The following is an 18,813-nucleotide window of genomic DNA, read 5'->3' as shown; positions in this document are numbered from 1 at the left end:
GCTTCTAGGAATTTATTATTGTATTCATTGTACTCCAGTAGAAAATGCAGAAAATACATAAATTTCCTGCTTCTAGGAATTCTCTTCCATTTCAGTCTCATAATGATCATTCTGCTCATGTAACTCAGAATTGCCATGGGTCACATTAAATTCTATAAAAAGTAGTCTATGTAGGGAAGCCTGCTTATCAGGGACCCTGGAGCCAAAACACTGGTTAGGAGATTTAAGATGGGATTGAGAAAGGGCAGTTTACTGAGGAAAAGGTTAACGCCGCCCAGTGAAGTTGTTTTCTTTTCAGAATAGTTGTGATCCTGCAAAGTTTACTGTAAATCAGATTATGCAGTCCTCTTGAATCCCACTCTGATTTCTGAGATAGGTGTTCCTACTCGTCCTGTTGATAATAATGAAAGGAGGGTAGAATGGGAGATTTGATTATCAGCCTGGAGCTGCAGTGAGAAGCAGCTGACCTGACCAGCCACTTAGTTTGTATGGAGGCTGGAGGAAGGAGCAAGGAGATTGATTACGACATACCTCTTGTATAGTAACTGGTGAACAGCTGGGGAATTAATCCTTTATATTACACTGTTCATTAGGTAAGGTCTGTTGAGATCATATAGCAGATTTGTTAGCTACCTTTCTACTTCTCATATTTATTTTTGTAGATAAACAATTCCTATAATGGAGGTATGCTTCAATACAAAAAAAAAATTAACTGGGGGACTCCCAGAATTAGTCTGATCTTATTATAGAGTCATTAAGCATTAGAGCTTGATGGGCTGTAGGTGATCATTTATTTAACTAATTATAGCAGATTTTTTTTCCACCACTCAGGTCCTCCTCTGATGCCTCATTGGGGCGTCAAGGTGACTGGCTTCCCTAGAATCAGTACCAGCAATGCACAAACTTGGGCCGGGCCTGCCTAGCAGAATAAGCTTTGTATATCAGGCAACAAGGTGGCTCAGTGGATAGGGCTGTAGACTTGGAGCCAGGAAGGCCTTAGTTTAAATCCTGCCTCAGATACTTACTGGCCATGTAATCTCGAATGTCTAATTTATCATCATCTGATGTCTTAGGAAGTTACATACTGAAAGGACAGGGGCAGTAAGCAGTCACTAGAACAGCTAATCAAGGCATTGAGAAGTCCATCCCTGCATGTACTGGGAGACTTAAAAGAAATGAATTTGTTGTCAGACCACCTGTCATGCCATTCTTAGAAAGGAATGAAAGGAGTCATGGCCCTGCCATCTTCTCAATGTCTCTAATTATTGTTGGTTCCAACATTGTCCCTTCTGTTTCTTTTGGCAGTTGAGGGAGCTGAACCAACTTTTGAATCGGAAGTATATTTTTTAAAAAAAGTATTCTATATCCCTTACCAACTAAAAATCATCAATTGGATAAGTCTTAGGTTCCTACCTGCAAAAGACTTAACGTGCTTTTGTTTATTTTGTTTCTTCATCATTTTATAAGATAGCAAGGTATAATGGTAGCCAGCTTCTGCCTTTGTAGCCCATTTTGCAGTGTTGAGTAATGAGAGATGTCTTATTTCCGTGTTAAATTCATTTTATCTGTTACTTTTTAGTGGGTAGGAGCCAAACAGCATGAGCTGCAGGTGAACTCCATGCAGTTGCTGTATTACCAAGCACCAATGTCATCTGCCATGTTACTAATGGTCGTGCCCTTCTTTGAACCCGTATTTGGGAAAGGAGGAATCCTTGGACCCTGGTCATTTTCTGCCTTGGTAAGTTGTTTTTGAGAAGTATTCACATTCACAACTAAAATAAGCAAGTTAGGAACATTTTAAAGGCATGTCCGTTTTCTAACTGAGGATGCATCTTTAAATTAGAAAATGCACTTTAGCCTTACTTTTGTTGATCATTTATGACAGCCTTAACTCCCTGAAATAGATTGCAAGTGAAAGTAAATAGAGGAGATCTCTTAGTAAACAGAATGGTTGTTACAGAGGTTTTGCATCCAGTCTCTATGAGAGAAGCTCTCAGTGCCTCATTCAGAATCCACCTGATCATGTTTAGCAGATGGTTCTAATGCTACAATAGTGCTTTCCAAAGGAGTTAAAGCAGCAAGTTATAGGGAAAGGGGTGGACCTAGGGCTGTTATTGTAGATAAAGCTCAGTAGTGAAGTGAATAGAGTGTTGGGTTTGAAATCAGGAAGACCTGAGTTCAAATCCCATCTCAGACACTTAATAGCTGGGCAATCCTGGGCATATCACTTCACTGCTCCTCCCTCAGTTTCCTCATCTGTAAAATGGGGATAATAATGGCACCTACCTCCTAGGGTTGTGTAAGGATCAAATGAGATAACATGTACAGTGCTTTGCAGATTCTAAAGTACTATAAAGCCCTATATATTATTGTAGGGACAGGCAGCCTTATACCCTTCAATAGCCCCCAAAGCTATCCTTTCATTATAGAAAGTAGCTCTTTCATTTTGGCTTAATAAAATAATTGATGTTCACAATGATGGCCCTGAATCATTAAAAATTATTTTCAGTATAGTGTCTTTAATATGATTATAGTATATTTCAGAAAGCTTTCTATCAAAAAAAGGTTAAGAGCAAAAATACTTAAATGGGGTAAACTTTAGTGATCTAAAAATTTCATGATTTCCCCAGTGATGCTACATGAAGGAGATGTCACCTACATGTATGGAATAATTGGGACTGGGGGTGGGTAAAATAAGAAACTGTTTAGGGTATAACAAAAATGAGAGACTTGGGGCAGTTAGGTGGCGCAGTAGATAGATCACCAGCCCTGAAGTCAGAAGGACCTGAGTTCAAATCCGGCCTCAGACCAAACATTTGACATGTACCAGCTGTGTGACCTTGGGCAAGTCACTTAATCCTGATTGTTTCGCCAAAAGAGAAAAAAAATGAGAGACTCTGTTAAAGTCAACAAGACTTTATTAAATACTGTGTCACAGACTCAGTGCTAAGTCAACACAGACAAAAAGAAAGATCATCCTTACACTTGAGGAAGGGGAACACAATGCAAAAAAAGGAGCAGAAAAACAGAGGGGTTTGTTGGGGGAAGGGAAAATCCAGGGATGAAGGATCGCTGGTATAGGCCCTTCCTCAAAGTGGAGATTCCAGGAGGAGTTCACCAATGGGAAAAGGGGGCTGCCAGGTGGATAGAGAAGGCAACTGAAGCTCTATTTCTTTTTTTTTTCCTTTGGCGAAGCAGTTGGGATTAAGTGACTTGCCCAGAGTCACACAGCTAATAAGTGTTATGTGTCTGAGGCTGGATTTGAACTCAGGTCCTCCTGACTTCAGGGCCAGTACTGTATCCACTGTGCCACCTAGCTACCTAGATCTATTTTTGTTTTAATGTCAGAGCAGTTGTTGTGGTGTATTTTGTCCTAAGTCAAGTCTAATGAATCACGCTGGGGGCTTGAGGCTTCTGCCAGAGAGGATCCATTTTGGATTTTGATTCTCAAGATCAGGGGTAGCTTTTGTGGACTCCCCATACTTACCCTGCGTTTTCTCATCATCCCAATGTGGCTTTGAAGGTGACGATTAGATTAACTGAATAAATCTATGTGAAATAGAAATGATCTGTATGTGGGACTGCGTCCCTTGGAACTTAATTTCTCAGTGGTTTAAACCATAGCTAATATTTTCATTCCAGCCCTGTTGGGGCTTTGACCATAGGCTTAGTAAATAGGCTATTTATTGTCCAAAGATTGCCCAGCTAAGTCAAGGGCAGGCAAGGGGGTGGGATTGTGGGGATCATCACCAGAAGGTTGGCCGCAGCGCCTTTTTAAAATGTTTCCTAAGGTGTATTGGGGGTGTGATCTTGGCTGTTGGAGGGAGAACCCATGAGAGAAATCACAGATCTTGCAGAGGATTGGAGTATATTATAATAGACATTGTTCATTCTTCCTTTTTATCCCTTAGTGATCACTTAACTGTGTCCCAACTGAACTCAATTTCTTTTTTGTCTTGGGGTTATATTTGAAAGTAATCAAAAAGATGGGTCAAACGTGTTTGCAATAGCATTATGACTGTACTATATTAATGGGGTTCTCTTTGTTTTCCTAGCTTATGGTGCTGCTATCTGGTATAATAGCCTTTATGGTAAATTTATCAATATACTGGATCATTGGAAATACTTCACCAGTCACGTATCCTTTTCAGTAATGCTAATAACAATTTTTAAAATCGGTATGACATGTTAGGATTTTTTAAAGAATGTTTCATATTTATTATCTTATTTGCTCATTATAATCCTGTAAACTAGGAAGAATAGGAGTATTGCCCTCTCTTTACAGATGGGGAAACCAAGCCATTGAGAGGTTAAGTGTTATAAGGTCATATAGCAAGTTGTTGGTGTTGATGGAATTTCTGATTCATAGTAATAATAATAATAATAATAATAATAATAATAATAATAATGATAAATATTATTGTAATAAGAAATATAAATGCATAATAAAGTAATTATTATTATCATAATAACCAGCATCTGTTATAGCCCTTTAAGGAAGGCATTTGATCCTCACAACAACCTTATGAGGTTGAGGCCATTTTACAGATGAAGAAACTGAGGCAGATAGAAATTAAGTGACTTGCCCAGAGTCACACACATAGTAAGGATCTGAGGTAGAATTTGAACTCTGGTCTTTCTGAGTTCTAAAGTAGCTCTTTATCTACTCCATGACATAGCTGCTTCATAGAAGTTTCCAACTACAGGTCTATGGATATTTTTGTGTTTTCATTTGAAAAGAGTCATTATGCATTCAGGTATTTAAAAAAAAGTCTTCCCAGAAATAAGTGTCAATTATATTGTGTCGATTATATTACAGTAAGTGTCAATTATATTGTGAATGAGAACAAAAAAATGCTAGGTGTTTCATATTTCATATTTTTCCAAAAAATGCTAGGTGTTTCATATTTTATATTTTTCAAACTAGTTCAGTCACCCTAAATAATAGTCCACTATTTCTTTCAATAGGAAGTGTAATAACAGATTTAAATATACCTAATTCTCCACAACAGAAGAGTGAGGTGTGGTTGATCCAAGCAAATAGCCACCCCTTCTTTAGACTGTAAACCATTTCTTTTTCACTTTGGAATGAGTTCTTGTGCTTGTGTTTTTATATGAGTGTGACTGTTTTCACTTCAAACCAAATAATGAAGTCATGGGATGTTGGGGAAATATCTAGGAGGCCACCCAGTTTCTCCATCTTGCTATTTGCTCATCTCCTCACTGCACCTCACACCATTCTAGAAGAGACAGCCTAATGTCTCACAGTGATTCACAGTGTAAACTTAAGCCAAGTTACTGACCATTCTCTGGGTTAGGGAAGGAGTCTGATGATTTGTTGTCAAAAGTTTTTTCTCATGTGAATTTTTTTTTCTTATCTTAGATTCACTTATTTTGTTTATGCAGAAGCTTTTCAGTTTCTTGTAATCCAAGTTATTTGTTTTATCTTTTTTCCTTTTTTTGTAATATTTTTATTTTACACTTAAATACAAAACAAGATAAGAAAAAAAATATAGCCATGTACACAGCAGAGCATAAGAGCAGATTCAATACAAAACAATAAATTTCCATTTTAAGAAAATCTATATAATAAACACTACACATTGTTTTCAAAGTTGCCTAGTTTTGTTTTCTTGTTGGTTTTCTTTTGTTCTCTGCTGTGAACTTTTTACTTTACTTTTTTCCTTTGCCTCCCCACCCCAAAGGAAGGCTACAATTAAGTGTAGACATATATACATATACATAGATATCCATAAACACACACATACATATACATATAAACTCACACACATATATTCTTTTTTAAAAAAATTAATTCATTTTGATTTATCAACAATCACTTCTATAAGCTTTTGAGTTTTAAATTTTTCTCCCCCTCCCTCCCCACCTCCCTCCTCAAGATGGAGAGCAATCTGATATAGGCTATACATATACATTCCTATTAAACATATTTTCACATTAGTGATGTTGTAAGTAAGATTTAGAACCAATAGGAGGAACCACCAGAAAGAGGAAACAAAACATAACAGAAGAAAAAAAAATAGCAAATACATACACATATATTCTCATACAAATTAAATAAGAATGAATCCTGAAGTGTTAAAGTAAGGTTGGGACAGTATCTTGCCTTTTATGTCCCAGCATTTAGCTTAGTCCTTTGCACAGAGGAAGCTGTTTTATAAATGTTTGTTGAAGAGTTAATAATAATAACAACAGCTAACATTTATATTGCCGTTTAAAGTTTTCAATGTTCTCTGCATGTATTATGTCATTTGATTCTCACAACCCTGAGAAGTAGGTGCTATTATTTCCATTTACAGTTAAAGAAATAGACTGAGAGGTTTAGTGACTTGCCCAGGGTCACACAGCTACTAAATGTCTGAGGTAGAATTCAGATTCAAGTCTTCCTGACTCCAAGCACAGTGTTCTTTCCATTCTATGGCCTAGTTTTAAAATTAAGAAGAGTAATCAGTTAATGAGCTTTACAGCATTTAATCGCTAGCTTATCTGTTGGTGGGCAGTAATGAGAGTCTGAATAAGTCCAGTGCTGCTGCTTAATTGCTTGAACCTACATGGAAAAAATAGGCAGAGCACCATAGTCCACCAAAGCTCCATTGGTGAGCTCTTGGTTACAGCTCAGAAATGTGAATTACGGTTTTTCTGGTCCTGGCAGATTCTACACTGTTCTTGTTAGCATCTGGCAGAGAAAGGGAGCAGTAAATATGTCTGTATGGCTTACATCCACTTTAGGAGGAAGCAAGTTCAACATATCCAAGACAGAACTCATCTTTCCCCCCATATCTGCCCCTCTTCTGTCAAGGGCAGCATTATTTTTCCAGTTATCCAAGTTGGTCACTTAAGAGTCATCCTCAACTCCGCACTCGTACTTATCCTTCACATCCAGTCAGTTGTCAATTGATTCTGTTTCCGAAATATCACTCACACTCATGCCCTTCTCTCTCCTCCCATGGCCGCTGCCCTCGTTCAAAGCCCTCATTACCTCTTCCGTGGCCTGGTACAGTGGTGTCCTACTCCTCCAGCGTCCCTTTCCTCTCCAATCCGTCCTCCACACCATTGCCAAATTCATATTCCTGAAGCATAAGTCTAACCATATCACTTCTTTGCTCCAGAAACTCCATTAGTTTCCTCTTGCCATAAGGATAAAATACTCCAAACTCCTCTGTTTGGCTGTTGAAGCCCGTCAGAATCTGGTCCCGGCCTACTTTCCAAGGCTTAGCACACATTACTCTCCTTCACACACTCCTTGTCCTATCCCAAAGGTGGTGGGGTTTTTTTAAAAATTTTATCTTTCTTCAAATAACAGAACTTTATATTCTGTCCTTCCCATCTCCTCACACACTGCGTGGGTAGGTGGGGGAAATCCTTATAACCAATATGTATAGTCAAGCAAGACTAATTCCCGGATTAGCCGTGTCCAGAAAAATGTCTCAGTCTGCATCCTGTATCATCATCTCTAGGTCAAGAGGTGGATAGCATGTCTTCATGGGTCTTCTGGAATCATGGTTCCTCATTGCATTGATTAGAATTTTTAATTCTTTCAAAGTCATTTGTCTTTATGATGTTATTGAATAAATTGTTCTCCTGATTCTACTCACTTCACTCTGCATCAGTTGGCACAAGTCTTTCCAGAATTCCCTGAAACTATCACCTTCTTGATTTCTTACAGTACAATAGTATTCCATTACATTCAGATACCATAATAGCCATACCCCAATTGATGAGCACCCTCTTAGATTCTGGTTCCTTGGCACCACAAAAAGAACTGCTATAAATATTCTTGTATGTGTGGGTCCTTTTCCTATTTCTTTGATAGCCCAGAAATTCTTAAACTTTTTATGTCATGGGACTCTTTTGGCAGTATGGTTAAACTTATGGACCCTTTCTTATAATGTTTTTAGATATATAGGGTTTCAAAGGAAACTAATTATATTGAAATAAATATGTAAATTTTTTCCCTGTCCAAGTTCATAGACCCCCTAAAGTATGTCCACAGACCCTAGTTAGGAACCCCTGTTTTAGCCAACCTACTTTACTTGCTATTCCCCATTCAGGACATTCTACCCTTGAATCTCCATTCCTTCACTTCCACTTCTTAGAATCTCTTAATTTCCTTCAAAGCTCAGATCAAACACCACCTTTGAGAAAAAGGCTGCCCTGATTTCTTCACTTGCTAGTAAACACCCTCTTTTGTCTCCTATCGCCCCCCCCCCCCAAAAAAAATTGTCTCCAATTTACAAACTTTGTAGTTACTTCTCTGGGGATGTGATGTTTGCCCAGGGTAGAAAGACGCCTGGAAGGCACTGCTTTTGTCTTTGTACCTCCAATGCCTGGCTGATGGGTGTTTAATTAATAATGCTTATTGGTTGGATAAATGACTTGTTAAATCACCAAGGAGAATTCACCTTTAACCTAATGGAGATTGGTAACGATTTTACTCAGGAGTCCCCATGCTCCATAAACATTGAAAATGATGGGCTGTGTAAATTTCAGTAATTGGTATAATATCAATTTGAGTACTTTTTTTTTTTGTAAATGGATTTATTTAAATGTGTCAGAAATTTTCATGTCATCCTTAACCAAAACTACAGGTATAACATGTTTGGACACTTCAAATTCTGTATTACCTTATTTGGAGGATATGTCTTATTTAAGGATCCACTGTCAGTTAATCAGGGACTTGGCATTTTATGCACATTATTTGGCATTCTAGCCTATACTCATTTTAAACTTGGTGAGCAGGAAGGCACCAGGAGCAAATTGGTACAGCGTCCTTAAGGGAGTTTTCAGAGAGAAAATATAATTGCCTCAGGCAGTTGAAAAGTGTTACCAAATGTGCACTGATCTTTTTTTATAATAAGCAAAAAATTAATTTCAAAAGCTACCACAATAAATTCTACTACCAGGATACAAAAATAAAGCTTATTTTTATGTGTTAAAACTGATTTTGAATTTTTAAATGATTGTTTTCTCAAAACAAAGGTGACTCACATTGAATTTTAGAAGTCATCTTTTTGACCATAAAAGAGGATGGCTTCATCCAAATAAGTACATCAAAATTAAAGTTGTTAGAGTAATACTAAAGGAATTTTTGCCAGTACCATATGGCAATTATTTTTTTTTTTTTGTATTCATGCACTAAGAAACATTGATGGCACAGAACTGTTTTCCAGAATGTAAGTTTTCATTTAATATAGCATAAGTATTATCACTGGTAATTTCTCATCGAGTGGCATATATATTATCACTCTGGGCAAAATCTTAGGATTTGAAATTCAACTGGATTTGGTTTAACTTCAGGATTGTTTCGTTTGGAGAAATCAAATTGAGAGTGAAATCGATAAGATGGCTAAAACAAACTTCAGTTCCAAATTAGTTTTTTTTTTGGAAAAAATTAAGGTAGAGGGAGCTAAGTTGTTAAGAAATTGAACCTTTCTTATATTGAGTCTTCCTCTGGACCTTTGTAATTGTATACTTGGTCTGGTGAAACAAGCATACTTTTTAGACTCACATTAAAATGCCACTCGGGCTCTACATGGAAATGGGCCAAGTGAATAATGGAAATAACTATAATAATGATGATGACTATAATGCTGTCAGGCAGAGTTTGTAGTATTTTCCCATCCTCCTTGGCAAGCTAAATTCTAAGCATCTCAGAACTGTAGCTTTTGAAGAGACAGATAGGGATTGCCTAACCTCTAAGAATGCCCCTCTCTCCCTTTGGCATCAAAGATCAGTATAAACTATGCCCAGCCTAACCAAGGTGACAGGAAGAAAACAAAGTAGCTAGTTGAGGCAGAAACTGTTCAAAATCTCAGGAATATCTAGGGAGAAACGAGGAAGAAACATTGGAAAGAGAGTAATTTGACCTGGAGAATAATTTGTGTTGTAATTCTTTTGGGTTTTTTGGGGGTTTTTTTTTTTGGCTTTTTTTAGTGAGGCGACTGGGGTTAAATGACTTGCCCAGAGTCACACAGCTAGTAAGTGTTAAGTATCTGAGGCTACATTTGAACTCAGGTCCTCCTGACTCCAAGACCAGAGCTCTATTCACTGCGCCACCTGGCTGCCCCTGTAATTCTTTTCTGTGACAATTTGTGATGGATTCTTTTTTAAAAAAGCATAAACACAGAATTGTGTCTTCTGGAAGAAAAAGTGACCAGTAGAAAGAACAGTTGTTACATAATAAGGGAGAAAATATTGTGCCATGTACTTAGGATAGCTAATTATCTATACTGCTTGAAGTTGGAGCTTATATAGAAAGTTTTAAGTTATTAAAGCTTAAAACAGCACTAAGACTTTTAGGGCACCTTGTATAAGGTAAACTAATGATAATAACTGTCTCTTGTGATAAAGAGAACCGGATAGTTGTTTTCTTCTCTAAGAATTATTTTCTGGGGGCAGCTAGGTGTCTCAGAGCTCTGACCTTTGAGTCAGGAGGACCTGAGTTCAAATCTGGCCTCAGACACTTGACACTTACAAGCTGTGTGACCCTGGGCAAGTCACTTAACCCCGATTGCTCATCAAAAAAAGGCAAAAAAAAAAAAAAGAATTATTTTCCTAAGCACTGTTATTTGTTTGTTTTGATTTTATTTTTTTCTAATTACATGTAAAAACAATTTTTAATATTCATTTTTTTAAATTTTATTTTTGAGTTCCAAATTCTCTCCCTCCCCTCGCCCTTCCTTAAGACACCAAGCAATTTGATAGAGATTCTTCATGTTGAGCAGTGTTAATTGTGAGAGGCAGTGTGGCGTTGTGGATGGAGGGCCTTGCTTTGGAAGCAGAAAAGACCTCCTCTTGACACATACCAGCTGGGGGACCATGGGGCAGGTCACAGCCTCTTGGTGTTCGAGGCAGTGCTTGGATTCTGGATCTACTTCTGAAGAAGGAAATTGCATACCAGGCGTTCTCTGCACTGATGAAATTAAAAAAAAAAAATCATTTGTACATTTCAGCAGCAGCTTTGTAGAACCAAGGGCTAACTGAAGTTATAGTTAGTGTTGGACAATTTGAACTGTGACCTCTCTTCAAATCTATTTTGATAGCATTTCAGCTGCAAATCTGTTAATGGTGTTTATTTTTGTATTTGTATTTTTTTTAAACATTCTTTGGTTCTCCCCATTTTATACAGCTGTTTAATTAAGAATTATAAAGCAATTTATACAGATCTATGTTCTGCATAAGTTTGATTTTTAACATATGCCATGTTAAAATAAAGATAAGCTACTGGCGAGTTTTCAGAGCAGTGATGATGAATTGTAAATTCTACACTATATGCACTGATTTGTGCTGTGCACAAGCTCTTTATTGTAAATAAAAGTGGGGGGCATTTTTAGGGGTAGGAAATATGATTGATGCCAAAGCAATGGCAGAAAGTGTGGGGGGGACGTGCTATCTATAAATAAATAAATAATGTTAGAAGCATGCAATGTAATCTATAAGAAAATTAGCATTCAAATCCTGCTTTAAAAACCAGCTGAGTGTGACACCAAGCAAATCACTTAACCTTTCTGAACCTCAGTTTCCTTACCTGGAAAATGGGGATGATTGCATCTATCTTACAGGGTTGTTGTGAGGATTAGGTGAGATAATGTGTGTAAAAGGCTTGCTGACCTTAAAGATTTATACAAATGTGAACTATTTTTTGAAGAAAACAAATTGGACTTTTGGTTACTAAAGTGACCAGAGCTGTCTTTAGTCACAAGATGAGCAGTTTCTATTTGATAAATAAAGCTTGAGGCATTTACTTTAATTTGTAGAAATTAAATGATCCTTAAGACCCCTGACTCGTCCACCAGCTTCTGTAAGGCTAAAAGGAAATGCACGTACGTATCTCATGATAGTTTGCATAGGTTCCAAATATGTCTAGTCTAGTTGAATACAATTCTTGTCTTCCTATTTAAATAGTATTTCAGGGAAAGAATATGTTCACCCATCCAAAAAGTGTATTCCTACTTGTTATTAAAATTTTTGTTAAGAGTTGCCAATGTTAGATACCTCAATGTCAGCAAACTTGGTCACTTTATAAAAGGAAGCATGGCTTTCCTCGTGTACATGTCATGGCCGGCAGTCCAGCATTGCAGGTGTCAGACTGGCAGTTTTTATTAATGGCATTATTTTGAACAATGACAATGTTATTTTAACTGTTTGAATAAAAAGAGAACCCCCTTTTCAAGGAAAAGACTTTGTTTTTTGATTTTCTTTTTAGTTGTAGTCAGATTGCTGGAAATTAGTTGAAGCCATGAGAGAGCCTAGATTTTAAAATTGGTGTGATCTAAAAATTGTTTTTTACTTGTAACTGGGGAAAAAATAAAATCTCAAATTAAAAAAAAATTGGTGTGATCAAGAGCACCATTCCTCCTGGTTATAGGTGGTAAAGTGGATAGAGTATTGGGCCTAGAGTTGGAAGACTTGTCTTCCTGAGCTCAAACCCGGCCTCAGTTGCTTACTAGTTATGTGACCCTGGGCAAGTCACTTAACCCTGTTTGCTTCAGTTTCCTCATCTTTAAAATGGGCTGGAGAAGGAAATGGCAAACCACTCCAGTATCTTTGCCAAGAAAACCCCAAAAGGGGTCACAAAGAATTGGACGCTACCAAAAAAAAACCAAAAACGACCAAGCAACAATAGCAGGTGTAAAACTATATTATCAAGGAGCTTTTAAGTTGAGGTACAGTAGACCTGGGGTCAGGGAGACCTGAGTTCAAATCTAGCCTCTGACATTTTCTAGCTGGGTAACCTTGGGCAAGTCACTTAACCTTGGTTTGCCTCAATTTCCTCATCTGTAAAATAGAGATAATACTAGTACCTTCCTCATAGGGCTATTAAAAGGATCAAATCAGGATTTAAAATTAGATAAAATCTAAAATTAGATCGCTTAGCACATGACCTGGCACATATTAGGTGCTTAATAAACGCTTATTTCTTCTCTCTTCTACCATCCACACTACTTCCTACATTTTCATTTTGCTGTGGGAAGGCAAGACATGAGTTCAAAGGAAATCCCAGGGGCAGCTAGGTGGCACAGTGGATAGAGCACTTGCCCTGGATTCAGGAGGACCTGAGTTCAAATCCAGCCTCAGACACATAACACTAACTGTGTTAACTCTGGGCAAGTCACTTAACCCCAATTGCCTCACAAAAAAAAAAAAAAGAATCCCAGAGGAAACCCTAGCAAGAATAAAAATGTGCCAGAGCAGGTTCCTCTGAGCTATTCTATTGGGATTTTGTGCTTTGGTTTTCTGTCAAGTTTCTTTAGGTTGGAAATTAAAAAAAAAAACCAAACCTAAGGTAGAGGTAGCTTGGTCCTTGATGTAGTACTCAACTTGAAATCAGGAAGACATCAGTTTGAATCCTTCCCACAGAGCTTATTATCTGGGTAATCCTAGACAAGTCACACTCTCTCAGCCTCATTTTCCTCATCTGTAAAATGGGAGATAACAGTCCATACCACACAGGGTTGTTGTGAAGATCACATTAGATGATGTATGAAAAGTTCTTTACAAACCTTAAAACCCTGTACAGATATGATATATTCTTATTACTCCATCTCTGGAAACATCCTGGGCCCTGACAGGTGATCTTTTGCTTCCCCCGCCTCATTTCCTGGCCCCCAGCTCTAAGCCGTCCCCTCTCATACTCCCTGCCTTTTTCCAGCTCTCCTTTCTGTGTTGTCGTGTCCCCATTAGAATGGAAACTCCTTGAGGGCAAGGACCCTCTCGCTTACTTGCATCTGTATCCCCAGCGCAGTGTTCAGAATCTAGTACCCATGTAATAAATGCCACTACTAACCACTCTTAACAGTTTAGGTAAAATTAGCTATAATGATTACTGTAAAAATGCTCCTGCAACTTTACTCCTCAAGCCAAAACAGTGTTTCTAATACGTGATATTTACTAGGTGATAATCTGCAGTACAAATGATTGTGGGTTTTCATATTTTGATTTAATTAAGTAGTAGCTAACCTAGAGCTTTGCTAGATGACCTCATTCGATCCTCACGACAGCCTCAAGAGGAGAGTGCTGTCATCGGTACTCTACAGGGTGAGGGTGAGGAAGCAGAAGCTGATTGATCTTAGGGACCTAAGAATCTTGCCTGAGATCATACAGGCAGGACTTAGAATTTAGGCTTGCTCATCTCCAAGTCCCGAGTTTCAGACCTCTGGCTGTCTACCTGTTAAGTGATAATCAAAGACTCGGTAAACGCTTGACCCTTTCTCTGCAGGAAGGTCCATCTTTATTAGGGCAGAGCCAGGCGTAGAGTAAAAATGGTGGTCTGGCCTAGCCCTGGGGCCTGCTGCCTGTGTGACCTTGTTGTGCTTCCATTTCCTTAGCGTAAAATGAGGTGGTTGGACTTGTCCTCCCAGGTTCTTTCCAGCTCCAACTCAGTGATCCCAGTCGTAAGAAGAAATGAAGCTGTGTTTTGAGTTTCACATCTTGCCCTTTGTGCTTGAAAAGCCAGGCCGTCTGCTTGTTAAACCATACTATAAAACGTAGCCTTGCATTTCCTTTGGCTTTAACAGGAGATAACAGATTTAGAGATTGTTAGAGGCGGGAGGGAGCTTGGGGATCATTTAGTTTCTACCAAGAAAATATAAATGAAACCATAATGAATGAATCTGATTTTTAATTGTTCTTTTTTTTCTTTTTTAGGCAATTGGGGTTAAGTGACTTGCCCAGAGTCACACAGCTAGGAAATGTCAAGTGTCTGAGGCTGGATTTGAACTCAGGTCCTCCTGACTTCAGGGCCAGTGCTCTATCCACTGAGCCACCTAGCTGCCCCTTAATTGTTGTTTTCTGAAGTAGATATTGGTCATCTAAAAGGAGGAGACCAAGAGAAGCCTCCTGCAGATGATGGGCTTTAAGCTGAGTCTTTGAGAGAATCAGGGAAACTGAGGCAGAGGTGAGGGTGCAGAGCATTCCAGGCATCAGTAACAGCCTAGAAATGGAAAGTTGTGTTTGTAGGTAGTTGTTGTTATTTAGTCATTTTTCAGTTGTGTGCAGCTCTTCATGACCCCATTTGGGTTTTTCTTGGCAAAGATACTGGAGTAGTTTCCATTTCCTTCTCCAGCTCAATTTACAGATAAGGAAACTGAGGCAAATAGGGTTACGTGGCTTGCCCAGGGTTACCCAGCTAGAGTTTGAGGCCAGATTTGAACTCAGGAACATGAGTCTTCCTGGGCACTCTATTGTGCCCATTTGAGAGTAGACAGTGGCCAAACTTCATTACACATCTTTAGCTTGTCAAGTAACTGGCTGACCACCGGACCCTAACCACTGCTGCTCTCTGTATTAGTAGAAAGTGCAGAATTCATTCAGCTCAATAGTTTTAAAGCTGTACCTCTGAACCTGCTTCTGTTCGCATCTGCACGTGCTCTTCAAATGCTTCAAAGACCCCTTTCCCCCCCCATATTCTTTTTTTGGACATCGTCACTCTTCTCTTCCCTAGATGCCACCTCCCCCATATTTTAAAACCTATCTTGTGACAGTAAGAGTAATAGTCCAACACTTCATCTAAAACAGAGGCAGCAGGTGGCACTGTGGACAGAGCTCTGGGCCTGGAGTCAGAAAGACTGAGTTCAGATTTGACCTCAGATTCTTATGACCCTGGGCAAGTCACTTGATCCTGTCTCCCTCGGTTTCCTGAACTATAAAATAGGAATAATAACAGCACTTACCTCACAGGGTTATTGTGAGATAATATTTGTAAAGCCCTTGGCAAAGAGAAGACACTATAGAAATGCATCTTCCCGCCCCTCCCCTCTTCCATTGAGACAGATGGCAGAAGAAAATGGGTTTCTGAAAAGATTATGAAAAGTTTTGAGGTATAAAGGAGTAGAATTGGGGAAGCACAGTTGAAATGAGCTGATATTTTCAGTGAAGTAAGTCATGAGCTGTGAAAAGGGTTTGGGAGAGGAAGCAGGGGTGGGGAGCCTGCGGCCTGGAGGTCACGTGTGATTAAGAGAGAAAAAGCAAAGAAATGGGTAGTTAATGATGGATGGATGGAAAGCCTGCCGAGCTGCTAGGTTGTGACAAAAGGCCTCCAGGCCTCCACAGGTGGCTTCCTCTGAAGCAAAGAGACTGGAACGGCCTTTGTCACATTTAAAAACTTCGCCTAGTCTGATATTCTCAAAGAATCCGATTCAGAGCTGAAAGATACATTAGAGGTCACTTAGTCCATTCCCCTCATTTTACAGAGGAGGAAACTGAGGCTCCAAAGGTCACAGGGACCCTAAGTGGCAGGGGGAGGGTTTTAACCCAGGTCCTCTGATGATAAACCCAGTACCCTCTAATGGGCCATGCTGTTTCTTTCAGGTGAACTGATCAGTCACTAGTCCAAGGTCTCACAAGTAGGTAAGTGCCAAAGCCCAACCCTTTTCTCTTGGAGAGGTTGACTTTCTTCCAAGTTTTCTTCACGAGAGTCCTCAGCACATGCTTGGTGTTACTGTAATACTTACGTAATGTAGCATTCTGCTTAAGGTCAGTTCATCTGACATGGAGGCTCCTCCAGGGGTATTTAAAGCATGTCTTGATTGTCTAGTCGGGGGCCTCCAGGGTCCCTACCACTTCAGTGGGGGTTAGCCTTCTTTGATTGGCTGCCTGCATTTTTAAAAATTTTAATTTATTTATTTTTAGTTTTCAACATTCACTTCCAGAAGATTTTGACTTCTAAATTTTCTCCCCCTCCTGTCCCTTCCCCCTACCAAGACGGTGTGCAATCTGATAGAGGCTCTACATATAAATTCATATTAAACATTTTCACATTGGTCATGATGTAAAGAAGAATTAGAACCAATGGGAGGAACCATGAGAAAGAAGAAACAAAATGAAACAACAATAACAAAAAAAAAAAAGCGCAAATAGTATACTTCAATCTGCGTTCAGACTCTGTAGTTCTTTTTCTGGATGTGGATGATAGGGAGGTAAATTATGATGGCCCGAAAGCTACCTAGTTAACTTGAGGTTTACTAGCTAGATTTCTTTTTCAAAGACCAAGCTTTAGACCCAATTCACTCTGGATCCCATGGATTGGACAACAATAGGTCCTGGCCCAAGCACCACTTAATGGTTATTTTTTTGGGCCCTCCTGGCTCAGAGTGAATGTAAATAGTAACTGTTTCTCTTTTGGCCAGCAACCCTGAGGGTCTTCCCTTCCCAGTTTGATTTTTTTTTTATTAAAGGGGCCATTTCTTGACTCACTTCTTAAAGAGGCCTATTCACTCAGTGAGCATTGCCTCACTCAAAGTGAGAACCTGGAAAGACCTTAGCTTAAAACGGCCCAAGGTCTCCCACTGCATCCTGAGCCATCTCCAGTCATCCTGATTGATACCTGGCCACTGGACCCAGATGACTCTAGAGGAGAAAGTGAGGCTGGTGACCTTGCACAGCCCTCCCTCACTCAAATCAAAGTCAATTGCAAGTCATGTCATCATCTCCGTGATGTCATGGTCCTCTTGGAGAATGAAGGACACCAGCCCCGGCTGCAGCCCCTGGGCGGCGACTGCTTCTGGAGCTTCCGGCCCACAGACTGAGGGGTAATCGAGTGGCTGATAAGAGGGGGATTGCAGGAATCTCTTTGCTGGTGCTGAGGCAGGATTCTCTTGCTTTGCTTGTGCTTGGATCTGGGTCACAGTTCTGGGCAGCGATCCTGGGGTGAGGAGGAGTGCTGGCATGGTGGAGCTTGTAGTGGCGATGAAGAGGGAATCCTCCTCCCAGTTCCAAGGCAGAAAAGAGTGCTTGTGGTCACTCATAGACCAGAGCAAAGGCCAGGAAAGGAGTAAACATCTCACCCTTGATCATACCACCGTGGGAGAACTGAAAACTTACAGGTCCCTAGAAACATCTCTGAAAACAGCTGCACAAAACCCCCAAAGCTTGGGACAGTACATTCTCCACATTGGAAGCAGACCCCTACCTTAACAAAGAGTTTATAACTCACGTAATTGGCTGGGATCATGAGCAAACTTCACAAAAAAGTCAGACCATAGAATCTTTCTTTGGTGACAAAGAAGATCAAAACATACAGCCAGAAGAATACAACAGAGTCAAAGCTCCTACATCCAAAGCCTCCAAGATAAATATGAACCAGTCCCAGGCCATGGAAGAGCTCAAAAAGAATTTTGAGAAGCAAGTAAGAGAAGTAGAGGAAAAACTGGGAAGAGAAATGAGAGTGATGCAAGAAAATCACAAAAAACTAGTAAACAGCTTGCTAAAGGAGACACCCCGAAAATACTGAAGAAAATAACACCTTAAAAAATAGCCTAGGGGCAGCTAGGTGGCGCAGTGGATAGAGCATTGGCCCTGGAATCAGGAGGACCTGAGATCAAATCCGGCCTGAGACACATAACATTTACTAGTTGTGTGACCCTGGGCAAGTCACTGAACCCCATTGCCTAACAAAAAAAAAGAAAGAAAGAAAGAAAAAAAAATAGCCTAACCCAAATGGCAAAAGAGGTTCAAAAAGTCAATGAGGAGAAGAATGTCTTCAAAAGCAGAATTGGCCAAATGGAAAAGGAAGTCCAAAAACTCACTGAAGAAATACTTCCTTAAAAATTAGAATGGAGCAATTGGAAGCTAGTGACTTTATGAGAAATCAAGACATTGTAAAACAAAACCAAAAGAATGAAAAAATAGAAGACAATGTGAAATATCTCATTAGAAAAACAACTGACCTGGAAAATAGATCCAGGAGAGATAACTTAAAAATTGTTGGACTGTCTGAAATCCATGATCAAAAAAAGATCCTAGAGAATGAAGGACAAACCACACAAGCATTTTCCATAATGAGTCTTTTGGAGT

At 39.3% G+C, this 18,813-nt stretch overlaps 1 protein-coding gene across 1 annotated transcript in view; it reads left to right on the top strand.

Annotated features, from left to right (window-relative positions):
• The window catches only part of SLC35E3 (solute carrier family 35 member E3), an 11,606-nt gene extending 2,647 nt beyond the window's left edge, over positions 1-8,959 (top strand). The window contains exons 3-5 of the mRNA XM_027854188.1: positions 1,580-1,738; positions 4,056-4,138; positions 8,610-8,959. Coding sequence (XP_027709989.1) covers positions 1,580-1,738; positions 4,056-4,138; positions 8,610-8,796 — 429 coding nt within the window. The 3' untranslated portion in view covers positions 8,797-8,959. The remainder of the gene's footprint in view (positions 1-1,579; positions 1,739-4,055; positions 4,139-8,609) is intronic.
• Positions 8,960-18,813: the final 9,854 nt, after the last annotated feature.

The sequence above is a fragment of the Vombatus ursinus genome, unplaced genomic scaffold (assembly GCF_900497805.2).
Source record: "Vombatus ursinus unplaced genomic scaffold, bare-nosed wombat genome assembly UNPS02010320.1, whole genome shotgun sequence".
NCBI classification, from domain to species: Eukaryota; Metazoa; Chordata; class Mammalia; order Diprotodontia; family Vombatidae; genus Vombatus; species Vombatus ursinus.
Note: the sequence above shows the minus strand (reverse complement) of the source record. Positions and strands in the feature narration are given on the sequence as shown.